Source organism: Xiphophorus hellerii, chromosome 24 (assembly GCF_003331165.1).
Source record: "Xiphophorus hellerii strain 12219 chromosome 24, Xiphophorus_hellerii-4.1, whole genome shotgun sequence".
Taxonomy (NCBI): Eukaryota; Metazoa; Chordata; class Actinopteri; order Cyprinodontiformes; family Poeciliidae; genus Xiphophorus; species Xiphophorus hellerii.
Window position 1 is genome coordinate 8,288,365 of NC_045695.1, and position 16,541 is coordinate 8,304,905.

General features: G+C 40.8%; 1 protein-coding gene and 1 long non-coding RNA gene across 4 annotated transcripts; both read right to left on the minus strand.

The window, feature by feature from the left end:
* Window positions 1-111: 111 nt before the first annotated feature.
* Window positions 112-6,053, minus strand: cyyr1 (cysteine/tyrosine-rich 1). The gene is made up of 4 exons (XM_032557222.1): window positions 5,681-6,053; window positions 3,838-3,937; window positions 3,000-3,160; window positions 112-1,006 (listed from the first exon to the last, which is right to left on the minus strand). Exons 1-4 carry the CDS (start codon window positions 5,757-5,759, stop codon window positions 873-875), a joined length of 474 nt encoding a protein of 157 aa, XP_032413113.1. The 5' UTR covers window positions 5,760-6,053; the 3' UTR covers window positions 112-872.
* Window positions 6,054-13,259: 7,206 nt separating this feature from the next.
* On the minus strand, window positions 13,260-14,250 carry LOC116715773 (uncharacterized). Of its 3 annotated transcripts, XR_004338250.1 has the most exons (4): window positions 14,065-14,250; window positions 13,797-13,974; window positions 13,411-13,587; window positions 13,260-13,334 (listed from the first exon to the last, which is right to left on the minus strand). It is a non-coding gene; the product is annotated as an uncharacterized LOC116715773 (long non-coding RNA). The 3 variants fall into 3 exon arrangements; XR_004338252.1 differs by having other exon boundaries at window positions 13,260-13,587; window positions 14,065-14,235; XR_004338251.1 differs by lacking the exons at window positions 13,260-13,334; window positions 13,411-13,587 and adding an exon at window positions 13,677-13,720 and having other exon boundaries at window positions 14,065-14,235.
* Window positions 14,251-16,541: the final 2,291 nt, after the last annotated feature.

The window sequence follows — 16,541 nt, forward strand, 5'->3', positions numbered from 1 at the left end:
CCCATGCTTCATTACTCAACTGTGTCTTTAGAATCAATCTACATGGGAATAAGGCAAAAACACACCACAGGGTAGTATATTAAGGTGAATAACTTGAGACTGGATTCTGCATCTGTATTCAAAAACATATCTTTAATTTACAACACAGGCACTGACACAGTAGAGAAACAGTTATTGACCTGATATTTATAATGAAGTCCCATCAATTCACAGTTCAAGCACAGTGAAGTCACTTTGAATTTAAATCTCCCCCAATACCCTGCATTATTTAAAATGCGGCAAAAAAAAAAGTCAGTATATTACAACAGTCCAGTTTTGAGCTGGCTATGGTTTAAAGTCAGCATTTTTATTATAATGGATTAAGTCAAGTCTTTCAGTTTAATACAAAGCAGCTCCAGATCTGATATAATAAAAAACAATCATCGTTTCAAATAAAAGTGGAGCAAAATAGCTCCAAGAATGGGGGGAAAAAAAGAGAAGAAGTTGACTGCAGTTTATCGCTGACAATTCCTTCCCACTCGTGACGATGCGGAAGAGAAAAAACATGGTCTTCACCTTCATCAAAGTGTAGCCAGTACCTTTGATGTGCACAAATGGGGGCAGAGAGTGCAGGTCAGAACAGTTAAGCTGCCAACAAGTTAAGTCTTTCAGACGTGATGAGGCATGTGTGCGTTTCCAATCCTGACCCACATTTTCTCTCAGATGGTTCTCTTCCCACCAGAGGTCCTGCTTCAAAGCAGCGGCAGTGCAGTAAAGCTGAGCGTTAGGGGTGGGGGTGGTATTCTGACAATTTTAGTTTGGTGAACCCGAAAAGCGAACGCGACGAGTGTCCATTTATGGTCCAGCCAGCGTGCGATCTGCATGGCGAGGACTCACTTGCGGGTGAAGCCGGGGTAAGGAGGCGGCGGAGAGTAGTTGGCTTGTTGAGGCTGGGCTGGGGTGTAGGGTGGGGGTCGTAATGATGGTGGGTACATCTCATAGTTGTAGCTGTAAGGAGGCGGAGGACCTGGGTTATAGAAAAAAAAAAACAAAAAAAAAAACACCCAAAGTTAAAACTACATGATTTAGATTGATGTTTCTTCAGGGTTTAACATGAATCAGGCCCACAACATTTTAATGACACTCTTGCATCACCTAGTGGTAGAATTACAGAATTGCACTTTGAAAGGAGTTGATAGGAAGAGTTGGGAAGATAAAGTGAGAAGTTTTTGCTGAGCTGGTCTCCCATCGAAATAAGTGAAAATAATAAGAAAAAAAAATCTTATTGTGAGAAAAAAAATGTTAATTTATAATGACAATGATAAAGTCCAAACTTTGCCAAGAAAAACTTCATGGTTATGGGACTGAATTTGTCCCATAAATCACCAGAAAGTTTCCTTGATCACCCAAAATGCAAGATTAAATATATATATAAAAAAAGAATGTTAGGCTCAAAAGGTCATAGGTCAGATTCCAGTTTCCACATCAGGGAAAATTTCTATTCGAAAATCATAAAAACATGACTTTACTCTAGTTTTAACATAAAAAGTTTGATTGTATTTGTCATCATAGGTTAGCATCTAATTTAGATATGCATTTTAACATTTGCTAGTAAATAAATGTTAAATATTTTGTTTATGCATTATGCGTTCTTTTAATCCGTCTTCCTTTACTTTCCTCTAAATCCCTGTGTACAAATACTCTAGAAATAAACTCGCCTCGCCTCTTCTTACGGTGTCAAATAGCAGCTTTAAGACGCTCACGCTGCGATCTTTGAGCAACTGAACCAGGGAACTAACACCACCGTGTCAAAACACAATGACTTCCATCACTATTCCTGCACAACCATTCATACTGCATCAGGTCAAGCGGTGCCTTCGTGAAACGCGATCGGCGCTGCAGGGCAAAAGCATCTCAGCTACCGTCGCATGAAGGGGAAACACAGCTGTGAATGAAACACTATGAATAAATGATGAGGAAGAGGAGAGAAAATGGCAACACAAAGGCCGAGGAGTGTCACAGAACACCGGCTCTGCTGCACGATAGCATGCATTTATTTAAAAGAAAAAATATATTAAATCTAATATCTTTAAGCAACAGAGTTTAATAAATGTAGGGGTAGATTGAGTCAAGAAAAATTATAGCAATAATTCACTTTTCCAGGAAAACCCCTTAAACTCTTTGGGCTGCTTCATATTTCCACCTCTGTAGACAGCTGGTAAAGTTAGAAGCAAGTTCATGTATAAGTCTACATGCTGCTGTATTTTAATACATTGGAATATATTTAAAAAGCTAATTTATTCCAGAAATTAAAACACAGCACAAGTACAAGGCACGTATTTCTGCCTATATGGATGACTTTAGCTGGGAAAACACTCAAACTTCAGTTTCTCTGAGAAGCAGAATGTTATACGAGACCTTTTTTTATTTCAGAAACGTGTTCCACGAGAGATGTGTCCAAGCATATCAGTGGGAAGTTCAGTGGAAGGAAAAAGTATGGTAGCAAAAAGGCGCACAAGCAAAATATAGTGCCCAGCTGAAGAACTAAACACAAAAGGTTTGAAATTGTGTAACAGGTAGAGGAAATTAAAAAAAACTACATGAATTATGCTAGTGTAAAGAAGGTTTTACTAGTTTGTTTCTTTTTGGCTTTGAGTTCAAATCTGAAGCATTTTTAAAAGATTTTAAAGTGATATTCTATGCTTTGCACAGTGTTTTTCTATTCTTAAAATAATTGAAAAATACTTTTAAATACCTTGTAAAAGGTGCTAAACCACAGCACTTTGTCATGTTTGTTCAATAATAGTAAACATCAAACTCTCGGTTTTCATAATTACACCCTTTTTCAGGTAATAAACATTTAACTACTTGTTTGGCATTAAATTAACCTTTAAAAAAGTACTTGAATGTCATAAAAGTTCCACTTTTTACTAAACAACCAGGCTTCAAAAGAGTTTGAAAAAGTCAGTAACTGTTTACGGTGTGGTGCAGGGGTCTTTCGGTCAAATACGGCGGCCCACCTGGGTAACCCTGGGTAACAGTGTTGATGTAGGAGGCGCTGAAAACTCCGACCCGCGCTCCGCGTCCGTTCTTCATGCACATGCACACGCACAGGAACAGGGCCGCCACCGCCCCCATCAGAAACACCACGCCGAACACTATGCCGGAGATGGCAGTGCCTCTGGAACACACACACACACACACACACACACACGACGCAAGCAATGAACCATCCGGACGTGCGAGGGCTTTTCATCAACGCTCCCTCCTCTCTGCCATCACTTCTCCAGTGCTGCCATGGAGATGTGCCGCCTCATCTGATCCAACTCAGCTGTGAGGTGTGTGCAAATCGTGCGACAAGAACATGTGCGCTCGCTGAAGAGGAGTCTGCGAACTGGCACTCGGAAAAATAGAAAAGGGCTCATTAGCAGGTTTGTAGTTAGTCAGCCAAGACTGTCCTCTTTTGCTCCAATTGCAGAACAGTTGGTTTCCCCTCATTTGAATCATCCATCCACAATCCAAAGTGTCCGAATTAAAATATTTCTTCTTTTATTTTTACATTTTTTAATCAAAACCAATTTCTGACCAGTCACTTTGCATGAAGAAACAGTTTGCACCTACTTCACATTTTGGAGTGTCCAGGAAAGGCTAAAAGCACAAACTATTCAATGCACAGACATATAAGAGGTTTCCTGGCAAGGGTACCTTGAATCACCTCAACTAGGTGTCCTACCTGCAAACTACAAACTTTAAAGTAAGTTACATTTCATTGAAGACCTTCACCAAAAAGAAGAGCAAGAAAGCAAATGAGTTTACAAAAAGACAAACTAGCGACACTTCCTCAGCGTGTTTGCTTACGAGAGGACGTCCCCGACGTAGGCGTAGTAGGAGCAGCAGAAAGGCGGCGAGCCTTCACAGCAGTACTCTGTGCAGCCTTCACAGTGCGCCTCGCTACCACCTGCAAACACATGGCCATGTTCTTATTAGCACTCTCTTCTTGCGCGTAAATAAAAAAAAGCTCACCTCGACATAATAGTGATGGGGATGAGGACAGACGGGGGTTGCACTGGATGGAGACCACCACAGAAAGCCCCAGTATTGTTGCTGTCCTTCTTTTAAATTCTTCCTGAATCCTCAGACTGCAAATAGAAATAAATGTGCAAATCTTCCCTTTGAAAGCCTAGGGCTATTTCCATAGAGTTGAGTCATGATCTTTGCGTTGCTTGATTCAGCAGGCTGGTTGTGCAGAGCAGAACCCATTACACACTCACTGAAATTGTTCAAATAACACAAAATTGTCCGCAGGAAAAGAAAAAGAAATAGCAGCAAGACTGGATACGAATTGCTTATCTTAATTGCTCAACGAGGCAGCGAAAGCGGCCCACGTAGCCCACCTGCCGAATAAAAAGCCGTAGGCTGGTGTGCCGGATGAGGCCGACAGTCTAATCTGTGACACACATGTCTAATGATGACATCAGAAATGGATGTGGAGCGCTGCTGGGAGCCAGATTTACCCTTTCCTTTGACATTTCACGAGCTCAAAGCCTGGAGAAAGAAAAAAGAAGGACTATAGGCAAAACTTGACATACTGCAACATAAAGTGGAGGACAAAGCAGAAAAGTATTAGGAAAAGAAACAATACTGCATCTGTGTTTGATTTAAAAAGTAATTTTAAAAAAAACAACTGTGATTTTGGTGACGTCCGATTCAGAATTTCAGGACTGGCCCTATGACCAAGCCAAAAATTACCATGGTAACTTTGGAGGAGCTGAAGATATTACAGCTCAGGAGGGAGAATAGGCACAACTAGTCATGGTCTCATCTCTAATCCACGGTGGGGGCAGCATCATGCTGTGGGGATGCCTTTCTTCAACAGGAACAGGAATGCCACCAAAGTTGATCAAATGAATGGATCCATATACGGATATCTCACGATCTAAAATGCCAAGATGTTGACGGGTTATGAATGCTTCATCGGAAAGGTTGTACGGTTCGCTTCACGGACGGACGTCACTGTGCAAAAAACAAGCAGCACACCTGTGTGTGTGCGTGTGTGTGTGTACACATGCATCTTTGCTCAGGGATCTGCTTTGTCTCAGCAATCACTCAAGCTGGAACGATGCGTGCCTGGAGGCAAATATGCACATTTCAAAAGCCAGAAGTTCAAACACAGGTGGGAAAAACTAGTAGAAAGGAAGCTGGGGGGTTTTTTGGGAGGAGGGGGTGGACTAAAAGAGGAAATAAAATGCCCATTTATGATGAGTCACAGTTTTTAAAAGTTTTAATCAGAGGAAGGTTATTCTGATTTCCTCCAAGCTACTCATGTTGGTGACTCACACTCCCTAAACGCTTCCCACTGGCAGACTCCTGGGGACATCTGTCTGGGTGGTCCACTAGAAGGTCCTGGCTCCTGTCTCTCCACACGCTGGGAGACAATGGGGGCACCATGTCCTTCAGTCCCCTCCTCTCTATCCCGGCCTGCTGTTTTCTCTCCCTCTCTCCACACCATCAGCTTGTCATCTGAACCCACCAGAGCTCAGGTTTCCTGCAGTTTTGAAGGTGCCACGCTGCTGAAAATATCCCTCCTTCTTATCCCAGCAGGGATGTTTACGAGTCAGATGATAACACCAAGAAGAACCTAATTAATGATTGAAGTGGCAAAAAATCGTCACAAAAAATTGACTTAAAAGTTAAGACTTACCAGTGAATAAACCAAGCAGCAGAGAGTTCCTCAGAAATTTAAGCGCCTCCATTCTCCATCTCCTCCAGAGGTTTTCCATGATCTCCCCCCGCTGTGAGCAGCCCTGTTTTCTAACTAGCTGACAGTAGTTGATAGGGACAAAACCGCTTGTCTTCTCTCAAAGAAGTAACACATTTGGAATGTTTCACTCTAGCTGTATAGTCAAAGTTTGGATTTTTTTCCTCTCTCTCCTACTTCTCTTCCTCTTTGTGAAGCGAAGCTCGTGGTTTGTTCTCCCCCCCACGCGTGGACGCCTTTCCCGACCCCACACCTCCGGCAGACTGAAGGGTTGTATCCCCCACCTTCCCTCCCACCGTTTGCTCACAACCCCCCTGCTGAGTTTACACCGCGGAGAGGCAGGAGGGAAGTCAGACACAAGGTGAGAAACCTGTTCCGGATACGAGTTTCAAAATAAAATAGAAGAAATATGTGAGGCAAATGTTATTTCATGTTTTTATTTTTGCTTTAATTCCCTCACCTAAATGTTTAAGACTATCATATAACCCGAGTATATACGGAAAGGCAGATAAAGCTTTCCAAACCAATCTAGAGCTTACTTGCTGACTATAGCTAGATTTGCTACTTTTGTTTGGCCAGATTTTTGGATGCAGTTTCACTAACAACATTCAGCACATAATTCAGAATAATAATAAAAAAACTTTAATAGAACCTATCTGACAACATGAAGTAGTCCAAATTATCCCTAAAATAATAGTTGAGAAAAAAAGTCATTAAGTGTAATTTTTTTTAAAGATCTGTCATTAAGATGCTGTAAGAACTGAAAAACTCCCAACAAGTTTTAAAAGTGTAAATATACAGCCCCAAGTGGAGCAGAAACACATTAATCTGATTGATTTAAAAACACAGCGTTTTATCAGTCCGGTGTCTAATGCAGCACTCTGTGTCAACATGACAAAGTTCTGGTCTGGACAAACGAGTTCAGGGAATCCTGGAGGTTTCTGGAGAAATTCTTCATCTTGTCAGAGAGTCTGGCGTTTTCCAGTAAAACATGAATGCGCCACCAGCAGACATGGAGGGCGAGGTTTCCAGCGGGAGCGTGTCGGCTGGTTTGAGTCGAGTCCAGGTTCTGGTTCAGATCTGAACTCGCTGCAGTTTGGGTTCTGATGGAGCTTCAGCGGTTTCTCCAGACGCGAAAAGTTTCTGAAGAACAAAAAACATTTCAGAACAGAAGTGAGATTCAACAAACTCTGAGTTTCTTCAGGAAGTCAGGGTTCAGTAATGTGAACCGAACAGTTTACTGCACTGTATTATAACATTTCTGTGAGCAGGTCAGTGTGTGTGTGTGTGGGTGTGTGTGTGTGTCTCCTACAGGTCAGTTAATGTTCAAACCAACAGATTTTAAAAGGCGTTTAGCTAGACCTTGGTTGTACAGAAGCGGTCTGCAGTCATCAGCGTTTTTATGATTTGATTTGTTTAGAAGTTATGTAAAGAAAACCACAAGTATTATAGACATTTAGTTATTATTATCGGTTACTTTCTGAAAGATGTGAAACAGAATATAGAAACAATAAGTTGTGTATTGAATAATGTTTAAAACTTGTGCTGAAATGTGGCTTTTTCATCCATGATTCTTCTCATTGTTGTTTGGACGCCGAACGTCATCTTAGCATTTGCTTGCTAAATGGATCATTATCAGCTGCGACCGCAAGAGGGCGGTAGAGGAACAAAAAGAAAATCATCTTTGTTCATTACAGTGGGCTCTTTGCACCTGCCGCGCTGACTTCACAACGCAAATGCGGCTCTTGTTTTCCGCTTTGAGTTCTCATGACAGCTAGAAAAGACAAAGTGTTGTTTCAGACGAAAATAAAACCATACTATGAACATTGCTTTCTTCACACAGCGAAGTTTCCAGCCTTCACTTCACTCCGGATGAACTTCTTCAGCCTAATGAACAAGGTAAAGGAGCCTCCTGAGTTTCTGTCCAAAACAAATAATCCTACAGTATTTATTGTTGTGAAAGGCGTGTGGTCTAATGTTGATAAAGGTTTTATTAATTTCTTGATTAAAAATGAAAAGAATTACCTGATGTTCTATATGATTGTTTTAATAGGAAACTCCATCTGAAATAGATTTTTATTATAATTATTTTATTATTTTTATAGAAATCGGTTGCTTGTTAGGAACCGTGGTTTGTGTCTATGCTTTGAAAAACATTGACCCTGGATTCAAATCCAAGCAAAACCAATTTAGTGGTACTTGTACAAGTTTGAATCGATCAGTTTTCAGTTGCTTGGTTGGCACAATGGATAGTGTCTGTGCTTTGGACACGTGCATCCTGGGTTCGAGTCCAGCTCGTTACCTGTTATCATAATTTTGTAAGCAAAATCCGCTTAGCGGTACTTGTACAAGTGTGATATTATTTAAAACAATGTGGTTGCAAGGAAGTAAATTTGGTAAGACTTTATTTGAAGGGGTGCACGTAAAAAAAACATAGGATTCTTTATAAATGTTGAATTAGGTTTGAATTAGGTCCGCTGTATTTTATATTTCTGTTTTTTTGTAATTGTTTTTTTTTAGCGATCTGGACAGGTAATGTCCTGTTCTGCAGTGCCGGGGGGCCAGACGGGTGTAAAGATAATTTTCTGGACCCGGACTCAGACCTCAGAGACGCAGAGTGATGGATCCTCTGGGGGAGTCAGAGGCAGGAGGCTTAAATGAAGTGAGCTCTGCTACGTGAGCGCTGAGGATTAGAACAAGCAGAAACTATTATTAGTGGTTTATTGTGTTGCTGAGCAGAAACTTGGTGCAGCTTTGGCTATTTTATAAAAGTCTTTATAGATAAAACTGAATCTGATCAACTTGAAAATCTTTATTAATTTAATGAAATAGTAATGGAAAAAAAATCTTGAAATGTTTAAACATAAATAATCTTTAAACTGAAATGTGAACTGGTTGTTATTTTCCATTTATTTCGTGGTAGTGATGATCAGACAGGATTCTTCTCATTAGCAACACACCTCTGCTGTGAGAGGGGGCGGAGCCTCAGGTGGGTCCGGTTCAAGTTCTGGAGAATCGGGTCCAGTTCGTTCCGACTCGGTTTGTGTGAACAGAAGGAGAAGCAAAGATCTGATCAGGTGAGTTTTAACTCCACATTCTTCTGGTTTCCAGTCCTGACTGGGTTTTCTCTCTTTGAGCTGCTGGACAGAACCAGAACCAGAACTGGGCCTGGTTCTGGTTCTGGTTCTGGTTATGATGCAGAGCTGCAGCACCTGGTTTCAATCAGGAACTCTGATTTTCTCTGAGTTTTCATCTGTAACCCAGACAACAAGCTGAGTTTGCTCCCAGTTTGGAGTCAAACTGGTACCAGTAGGTCCTGAGTGTTTGTGGCCCGGCTGAGATATCTGGGTTCCTGATTGGTGGATGGAAAATATTTCAATATGAAGTCTATAATTTATTGATCAGAGAGGATTTCTCTGGGCTTTTATCAGTAGAAAATCCAGATTGAATCAGACATTTTGGATCAAATGCGTTACTTTATGGACTTTCTTTAATATGGAAAACTTGACCTCTTTCTGACCATCGCTCCATTTCTGAGTCTTTCTGGTTTTAAATGTTTGCTCATTAGAAAATCATAAAATTGTTGGTTGAATCACAGCAATAATTTCAACAGCTGTTTGCCAACTTGCTAGGAAAGTTGTTTTATGTATTTTATATTTGAGTCACTGAATACAATCACGGACATTTCAAATATCCATGTTTTTCCTTTACTCTGATTTTGTTTTAATGAGGAAAATCAAAGTCCCTGGTGAATTAATGAATGAAACGTATTCATACCCCTTTAAATTTCTCACTCTTTCATTGCAGCCATTTGCTAATCTCAGAAAAGTTCATATTTGTTATGTTTCTTCTCATAACTTAACTTAATAAGCATTAGCTACAATAATGCAGAAAACATCTACCGTGCAAGCAAGAAAAACGATCTACACCACACGCTGAATTGAAGATGAAGACTGAATTGAACTTTGTATACTTCTTTGACTGCCATCAGGGAATCAATGTTTAAAGTGTCTGAATGGTCTCCAACATGTTGGTAGGTGGTACAAGTCAAAGTAGCGTCTTTGTGACTGGTAGGACTATAGATGTCTCAGCAAAAAACATTTCCTAAACCATTGCACTGCCCCCACCAGCTGACCTTCTCTCCGTAGTGCAGAGTGTAATGCACACCCACCAGATCAACGTGACTCAAAAACCCAGGATGCTTTCTTTGATTGCTGTTTTTTGCTATGCTCATGTGTCCATTGTTGTTTGCCAATAGACAGGGGTCATCAGGTGTCTTCTAACTGGTCTTTTGCTATGCAAACCAGCCTTCACTTTGCCAACAATCACTTTATTGCTTATATGCCATTGTTTCTGTGGATCCCTTTTGTGAAAAACATATCACTACAGAGTAGGAACACCCAAAAGGAGCAGCGACTTTTACAATTTCAGCTGTTTTCCATTGGCACACATTCCTTAAGATAAAGACCCAACCTATCTATTCATATCCGCTATCAATTGTCTTAACAAGACAATTGAAAGCATTTTTTCTAGAGAGGTTGACTGTTCCACTATACCAGTAATGCTGCAAATTATTTGGTGTTGGTTTGCATTTATGTAGGCCTTTGGTATGTATAGGAAGAAGTGTTGTGGTCAGCAGTAAATTTAGGTCAAGAGTGTGTGTGTATGCATCGTTTCCCCAAGAGGAACAGTATGCAAACCCTTAGTCACCACTGCAGATCTAAAAGGAAGCTAAACTTCATCTTTCATTCCTCGAGATAGTGACAGTTCTTTGCTGGAGAATGTTTATTCTTTTAAATTCATATATTAAGTTTATTTTAATCAAACCTTACAAAGAACAGTGCAAATCAGTGTTAATTTTGAAGACTATTAATTTAATTCCTTTAAGATGTCCTAATTTGAGCAAAGCAGAATTGGAGGACCCACTTGAAGTTCCTTTCTGATCTCTAAGCCCCACTGGTGGTTGTTGTAAAGACACAGTTTCCTGACCACATAATCAATCACTTGCGAACTAAACTAATCACTTCCCTCCATTTTTCTCCAATCAATGCACTAACTTTTCCAAAGAGAAGCATTTGATTTGTGCATGCTTTGTTCTCGGAAATAGATAATTGCCTGTTTTAGAAGTTCTGCAACTGCTGAAAGCATTGACATAAAAAAAAGAAAAAGGTGGACTATTTGCACAGCAGCGGCCGATATCTCTTATTTTTGCTATGCCATTTCCTTAAGATAGCTTTGTTTGTGCCGATTGGTTTAACTAGTTTAAATATTGATTTGAAAATGTCCCTGTCTTAGATAATTTCCTATTATTTGACAATGTTTTTGTCCACTTTTGCAGTTTTATAGAGCATTTTTTTATTCAAACAAAGATCTCTGCAGTAAGATAAGGAGCGTTGTTTGTGGGCGGAGTTTGTGTGACCCGTGAATTTAAGGGGAAGTTCTTAGGTGTAAGTGGAAGTTGTGGATGTGAAACATGAAAGCTTCCATACTACCAAATTTCTACAAACAACCCAGGTCGTAGAAAGTGTTAAATCATGTGGGAAATGCAATATTTATCTGCAGGACTATAATCAATAATTCTTTTAAGACTAATCTTTTTTTTACTACATAAAATATTTTAAGCTTCCGACTTAACATGTCTAACAAACCAGAGGTCGCAGCTTTTGGGGGCGGAGGAGAACTTTTGCTTCCAGAGGACACAGATAAAGATTTACGTACATCCAAGTTATAAAATTGTTCTTTTGTAGGTGTACCATTTACTGCAATAACATCAATTAAAATATAATTCTTTGACCTGCTAGCGAAAGTGAAAGCAATCTAAAGAAATGTAAAACGTTATTTTAAGAAAGGGGATTTTTCTTTCTTTATTTCCTTAAGACAAGTAATTGCGTATTGCTGTTTGATGTTCCCTTTTAACATGTTGTGAATTTATAGTCTTATACTTCTCATGATCCTATTATCGAAGTCAAATTGTTATTCATGTTTTTATTGGCACATCTGCAGCTTCAGTGTCTTCTATTTCATGCAACTTCCAACCTCACACATGGATCCCCTTCTTCTTTTATTAGTTAATTTAACCAATCACCTCTTACACAAACTCCTCCCACATCCAGGAACCTCCCTGTTAGTGACTGCGGAGATCCCCTTCTTTTATTAGTCAGTGTATTACTGAAATGCTGAATTTTGTATTCAGAACAGGTCATAATGGAAAGATTTCTTCTCTTTCCTTACTGTAATTTCCAAACACCACAGCACAATTCTAAACAGGTAGGTTTTCAGTTGAGATTTAAAAGAAGTCAGTGTTTCAGCTGTTTTACAGTTTTCTGGAAGTTTGTTCCAAATTTGTGGTGCATAGATGCTGAAAGCTGCTTCTCCTCGTTTGGTTCTGGTTCTGGGGATGCAGAGCAGACCAGAACCGGAAGACCTGAGAGGTCTGGAAGGTTGATACAACAACAGCAGATCTTTAATGTATTGTGCTGCTAAGCCGTTCAGTAATTTATAAACTAGCAAAAGTATTTTAAAGTCTATTCTTTGAGCTACAGGGAGCCAGTGTAGGGACTTTAAAACTGGTGTTATGTGCTCTATCTTCCTGGTTTTAGTGAGAACGCCAGCAGCAGCATTCTGGATCAGCTGCAGCTGTTTGATTGATTTGTTGGACAGACCTGTGAAGACGCTGTTGCAATAATCAATACAACTGAAGATGAACGCATGGATGAGTTTCTCTAGATCTGGCTGAGACATTAGTCCTTTAATCCTGGAAATGTTCTTCAGGTGATAGAAGACCGACTTTGTAACTGTCTTTATGTGGCTCTGGAGGTTCAGGTCAGAGTCCATCACTACTCCCAGGTTTTGGGCTGATCGCTGGTTTTCAGTTGTAATAACTGAAGCTGTGCATTGACTCTAGATCGTTCCTCTTTAGGTCCAAAAATAATAACTTCAGTTTTGTTTCTGTTCAGCTGGAGAAAGTTTTGGCACATCCACACATTTATCTGTTCTAAGCATCTGTTCAGTGATTGGATGGGCTCTGAGTCACCTGGTGACATCGTAATGTAGAGCTGTGTGTCATCTGCATAGTTATGGTAGCTAATATTATTTCCTGTTATAACCTGAGCTAGTGGGAGCATATAAATATTGAATAAAAAGGGGTCCTAGGATTGAACCTTGGGGTACCCCACATGTGACCTTTGACAAAAAGTTTTCAATTGGAACAAAGAAATCCCTGTTCTTTATGTAGGATTCAAACCAGTTAAGCACTGGACCGGAGAGTCTGACCCAACTCTCCAGTCGATTCAGTAATATGTCATGGTCAACAGTGTCAAAAGCTGCACTGAGGTCCAACAGAACCAGCACTGTGGTTCTGCCACAGTCCGTATTTATATGGATGTCACTGAACACTTTTACGAGGGCGGTCTCTGTGCTGTGGTAACCATGGAATCCAGACTGGAAGGAGTGAAAGAGGTTGGTTGTCATGATGGGTGCGTTTTTCAAGCCCACATGCAGAACATCACACAGGAGAGCAATGTGAAAATAAAGATAAATTTATTGAAAACACTGCTGGCAGGAATAGTTGGGTCGGGTCCAGGGAACAAACAGTTCACTAGAGAGGCAGAGGGAGGTGATGAGTTCAGGTTTGTAGGAAATGACAACGTTAAGAGTGAAGGGGCAGATCTTACTTGTGATCGGCAGGTTAGAGAAGTGAGAGGGTAACTGCAGCGTCCGGGGTTTTAGTTCTCAGAGGTTCCAGGTGGTCGTCTTGTCTGACAGGGGGATCCAGGAGGCAAAGGGAGTACGTCGGAGGGCGGACAGGTAGGCTCAGGATCAGCGGTTGTAGAGGAGCCAGGAGGAAACACCTGGAGGCAGGAGAAGCAACAAAGAAAACTTTGTTGAATGTGAAAATAAAGATAAATTTATTGAAAACACTGCTGGCAGGAATAGTTGGGTCGGGTCCAGGGAGAGAGGCTGGTTCAGGGAACAAACAGTTCACTAGAGAGGCAGAGGGAGGTGATGAGTTCAGGTTTGTAGAAAATGACAACGTTAAGAGTGAAGGGGCAGATCTTACTTGTGATCGGCAGGTTAGAGAAGTGAGAGGGTAACTGCAGCGTCCGGGGTTTTAGTTCTCAGAGGTTCCAGGTGGTCGTCTTGTCTGACAGCGGGGATCCAGGAGGCAAAGGGAGTACGTCGGAGGGCGGACAGGTAGGCTCAGGATCAGCGGTTGTAGAGGAGCCAGGAGGAAACACCTGGAGGCAGGAGAAGCAACAAAGAAAACTTTCACTAGGAGCAGATCAACAAGGCAAACCAGAAGCAAGCTTCTAGGGGCTCAGAGGTACCGTGACTGGCTAACACTCAGGCGCCGAAGGACTGGCAGTCAGCTCCTCTTGAACATCTCGCTGATGAGCCAAAACTCGCATCAGGTGTGGGATGACGTCATCCACGCCCTCCGACGGAATGGTAAAGGCGCCATCTAGTGGTGGAGAAAAACAAGTGCATGCACAAAAACTCCACAAAGGAGCTAAAAGACCCCGGAACATGACATTGGTTATAGTTAGGAAGCTAGTTAATTGTTTACACACAGCTTTTTCAATAACTTTGCTGATGAATGGGAGGTCAAAGGTCGGCCTGTAATTCTGCATTAGTGATTTGTCCAGATTGTTCTTTTTTATAAGTGGTTTGATTACTGCTGTTTTCAAAGCCTGGGGGAAAACGCCTGATGAGAGCGATGAGTTACTATTTGGATCAGATCAGCAGCAATAACAGGCAGGACTTTCTTAAAGAAATGTGAGGGTAAAACATCCAGACAGCAGGAACTGGAGCTTAGTTGACTTATAATTTCCTGTAGGGTTTTATAATTAAGTAGTTGAAATTGGGTAATTTTTCCTGTATTTGTTTTGTTTGGGCACAGCATTGGTACTGACTTTATAGTGGATGTACAGATTAATGCTATGATTTTTTTAATTTTCTCTGAAAAGAAGCTGGAAAACTGGTTGCAGGCAGCAATACATTGGAATTCAGGCGGTTTGTGCATTCCTCCATGGAGATTTCTTTTTACCAGACAAAACCTTCATTTTTATTGGGGCAATGGAATCAATAATATCTGAGACTTTAGACTGAAAATCATTTACCAACTTATCTACATCATTACAGCTTAAGGGTGAGGAAGAAGAGTAGATTTGATTAAAAGTTTCTGCTGTGTTTTCAGTGAGAGAACGTTTTGTGATGGTTGCTGTTTGTCCAAGTGGGTTAAAAGATAAAGAACTTTCAAAGATAACAGGAAGTGATCCGACAGGCGACATCAGTTACAGAGAGATTGGAAATATTCACACCCTTACTGATAACCAGGTCCAGTGTGTGTCCTTGAGTGTGTGTTGCTTGTTTGACATGTTGTGTTAGACCAAAAGTCTCTAAAATATTAGCGAGCTTTTTTGCCCCTCTGTCTTGGGGGTTGTCAACATGAATGTTGAAATCACCAACAATTATTAAACAATCATAATCAATACATATAAGATAGAAGTTCATTCAAGTCAGTAAAGAAATTTCCCACAAAAGTTGGAGTTTTGTATAGAGTTACTGTCAAAGTTCGTTTGTGGCCTTTAACCTCAATTCCAAGATACTCAAAAGAGGTGAAGTGACCCAAAGAGATTTTAATTTATGGTATTCTTAAATATTGAAGCCACGCCTCCTCCTTTTTTGTGTTTTCTATTCTCACTGAAGAAATTGTAGTTAGGAGGCGCAGATTCAATTAGTACGATCGATTCATTATTATCATTCAACCATGTTTCTGTCAGAAACATAACATCGATATTATGCTCAGTGATGAAATCATTAATTAATAGAGCTTTAGCACAGAGAGATCTGGTATTTAAAAGAGCTAGTTTAAGTGACTTGGAGGCCAAGAGTTCTTCAGTCTGAGGTTCCTTTAGGCAGGGGATCAGTCTGATGTTTGAATTATGTCCCCTGTATTTTATGTTTCTGTTTCTTGTAAATTTTCTTGTAGTTATCCAGACAGGTAAAGTCCTGTTCTGCAGTGCCGAGGGGCCAGACACATTCTGGAGCAAGAAGGGTGTAAAGATAAAGTCTGGACCCCGGCCTCGGACCTCAGAAACGCAGAGTGATGGATCCTCTGGGACGTTAGAGTCAGGTGGCTTAAATGAAGTGAGGTCTGCTACGTGAGCGCTAAGGAGCGACGTCCCAAGTACAACCTGTTGATTCATTCCATCTGTAAATTTAAAAAACTCCGGTCCAGAAGACATTTCTCCATGTGTATCTTGTGAATCCTGTGAATGAGTGGGTGAGCAGAGAAGGAGGACGGGAACCAGTCGCTCCGTCTCCAGTCGATGTATCAACTTGTTTTTGTTCCTGATAAGGTTTCTTCCTAGTCAGAAATCCTTGAGCCTGTTCTTCTGAAGCGATGATCACGTTGCTGTCCTTGTTGATAAAGTGAGAAAGATTTGCAGTGAGCAGCTTTATCCCATGTTTATTAAGATTGCGTCCACTTCTTCCAAAAAGGTGAAAGCGCTGCCAATAGATCCAGAGGTTATCGATGAAGGTCACTGAGCTGGCAGAGCAGCTTTTAATCAGCCATTTGTTTATCATGTCCAGCCTGGAGTGTTTTTCGTCTCCCCATTGAGGTGATGGAATTGGACCACTGAGAAATAACTTCATTTTTAACTTTCCCATAGTGTTCAGAAGAATATTAAAGTCCTTTTTCAGAATCTCAGATTTCTGCTTTGCCAGATCGTTGGCTCCAACATGCACAACTAAGGACTCAATATCTGGCTGATCAGCGGTTAGCGAGAGAACTTTATGA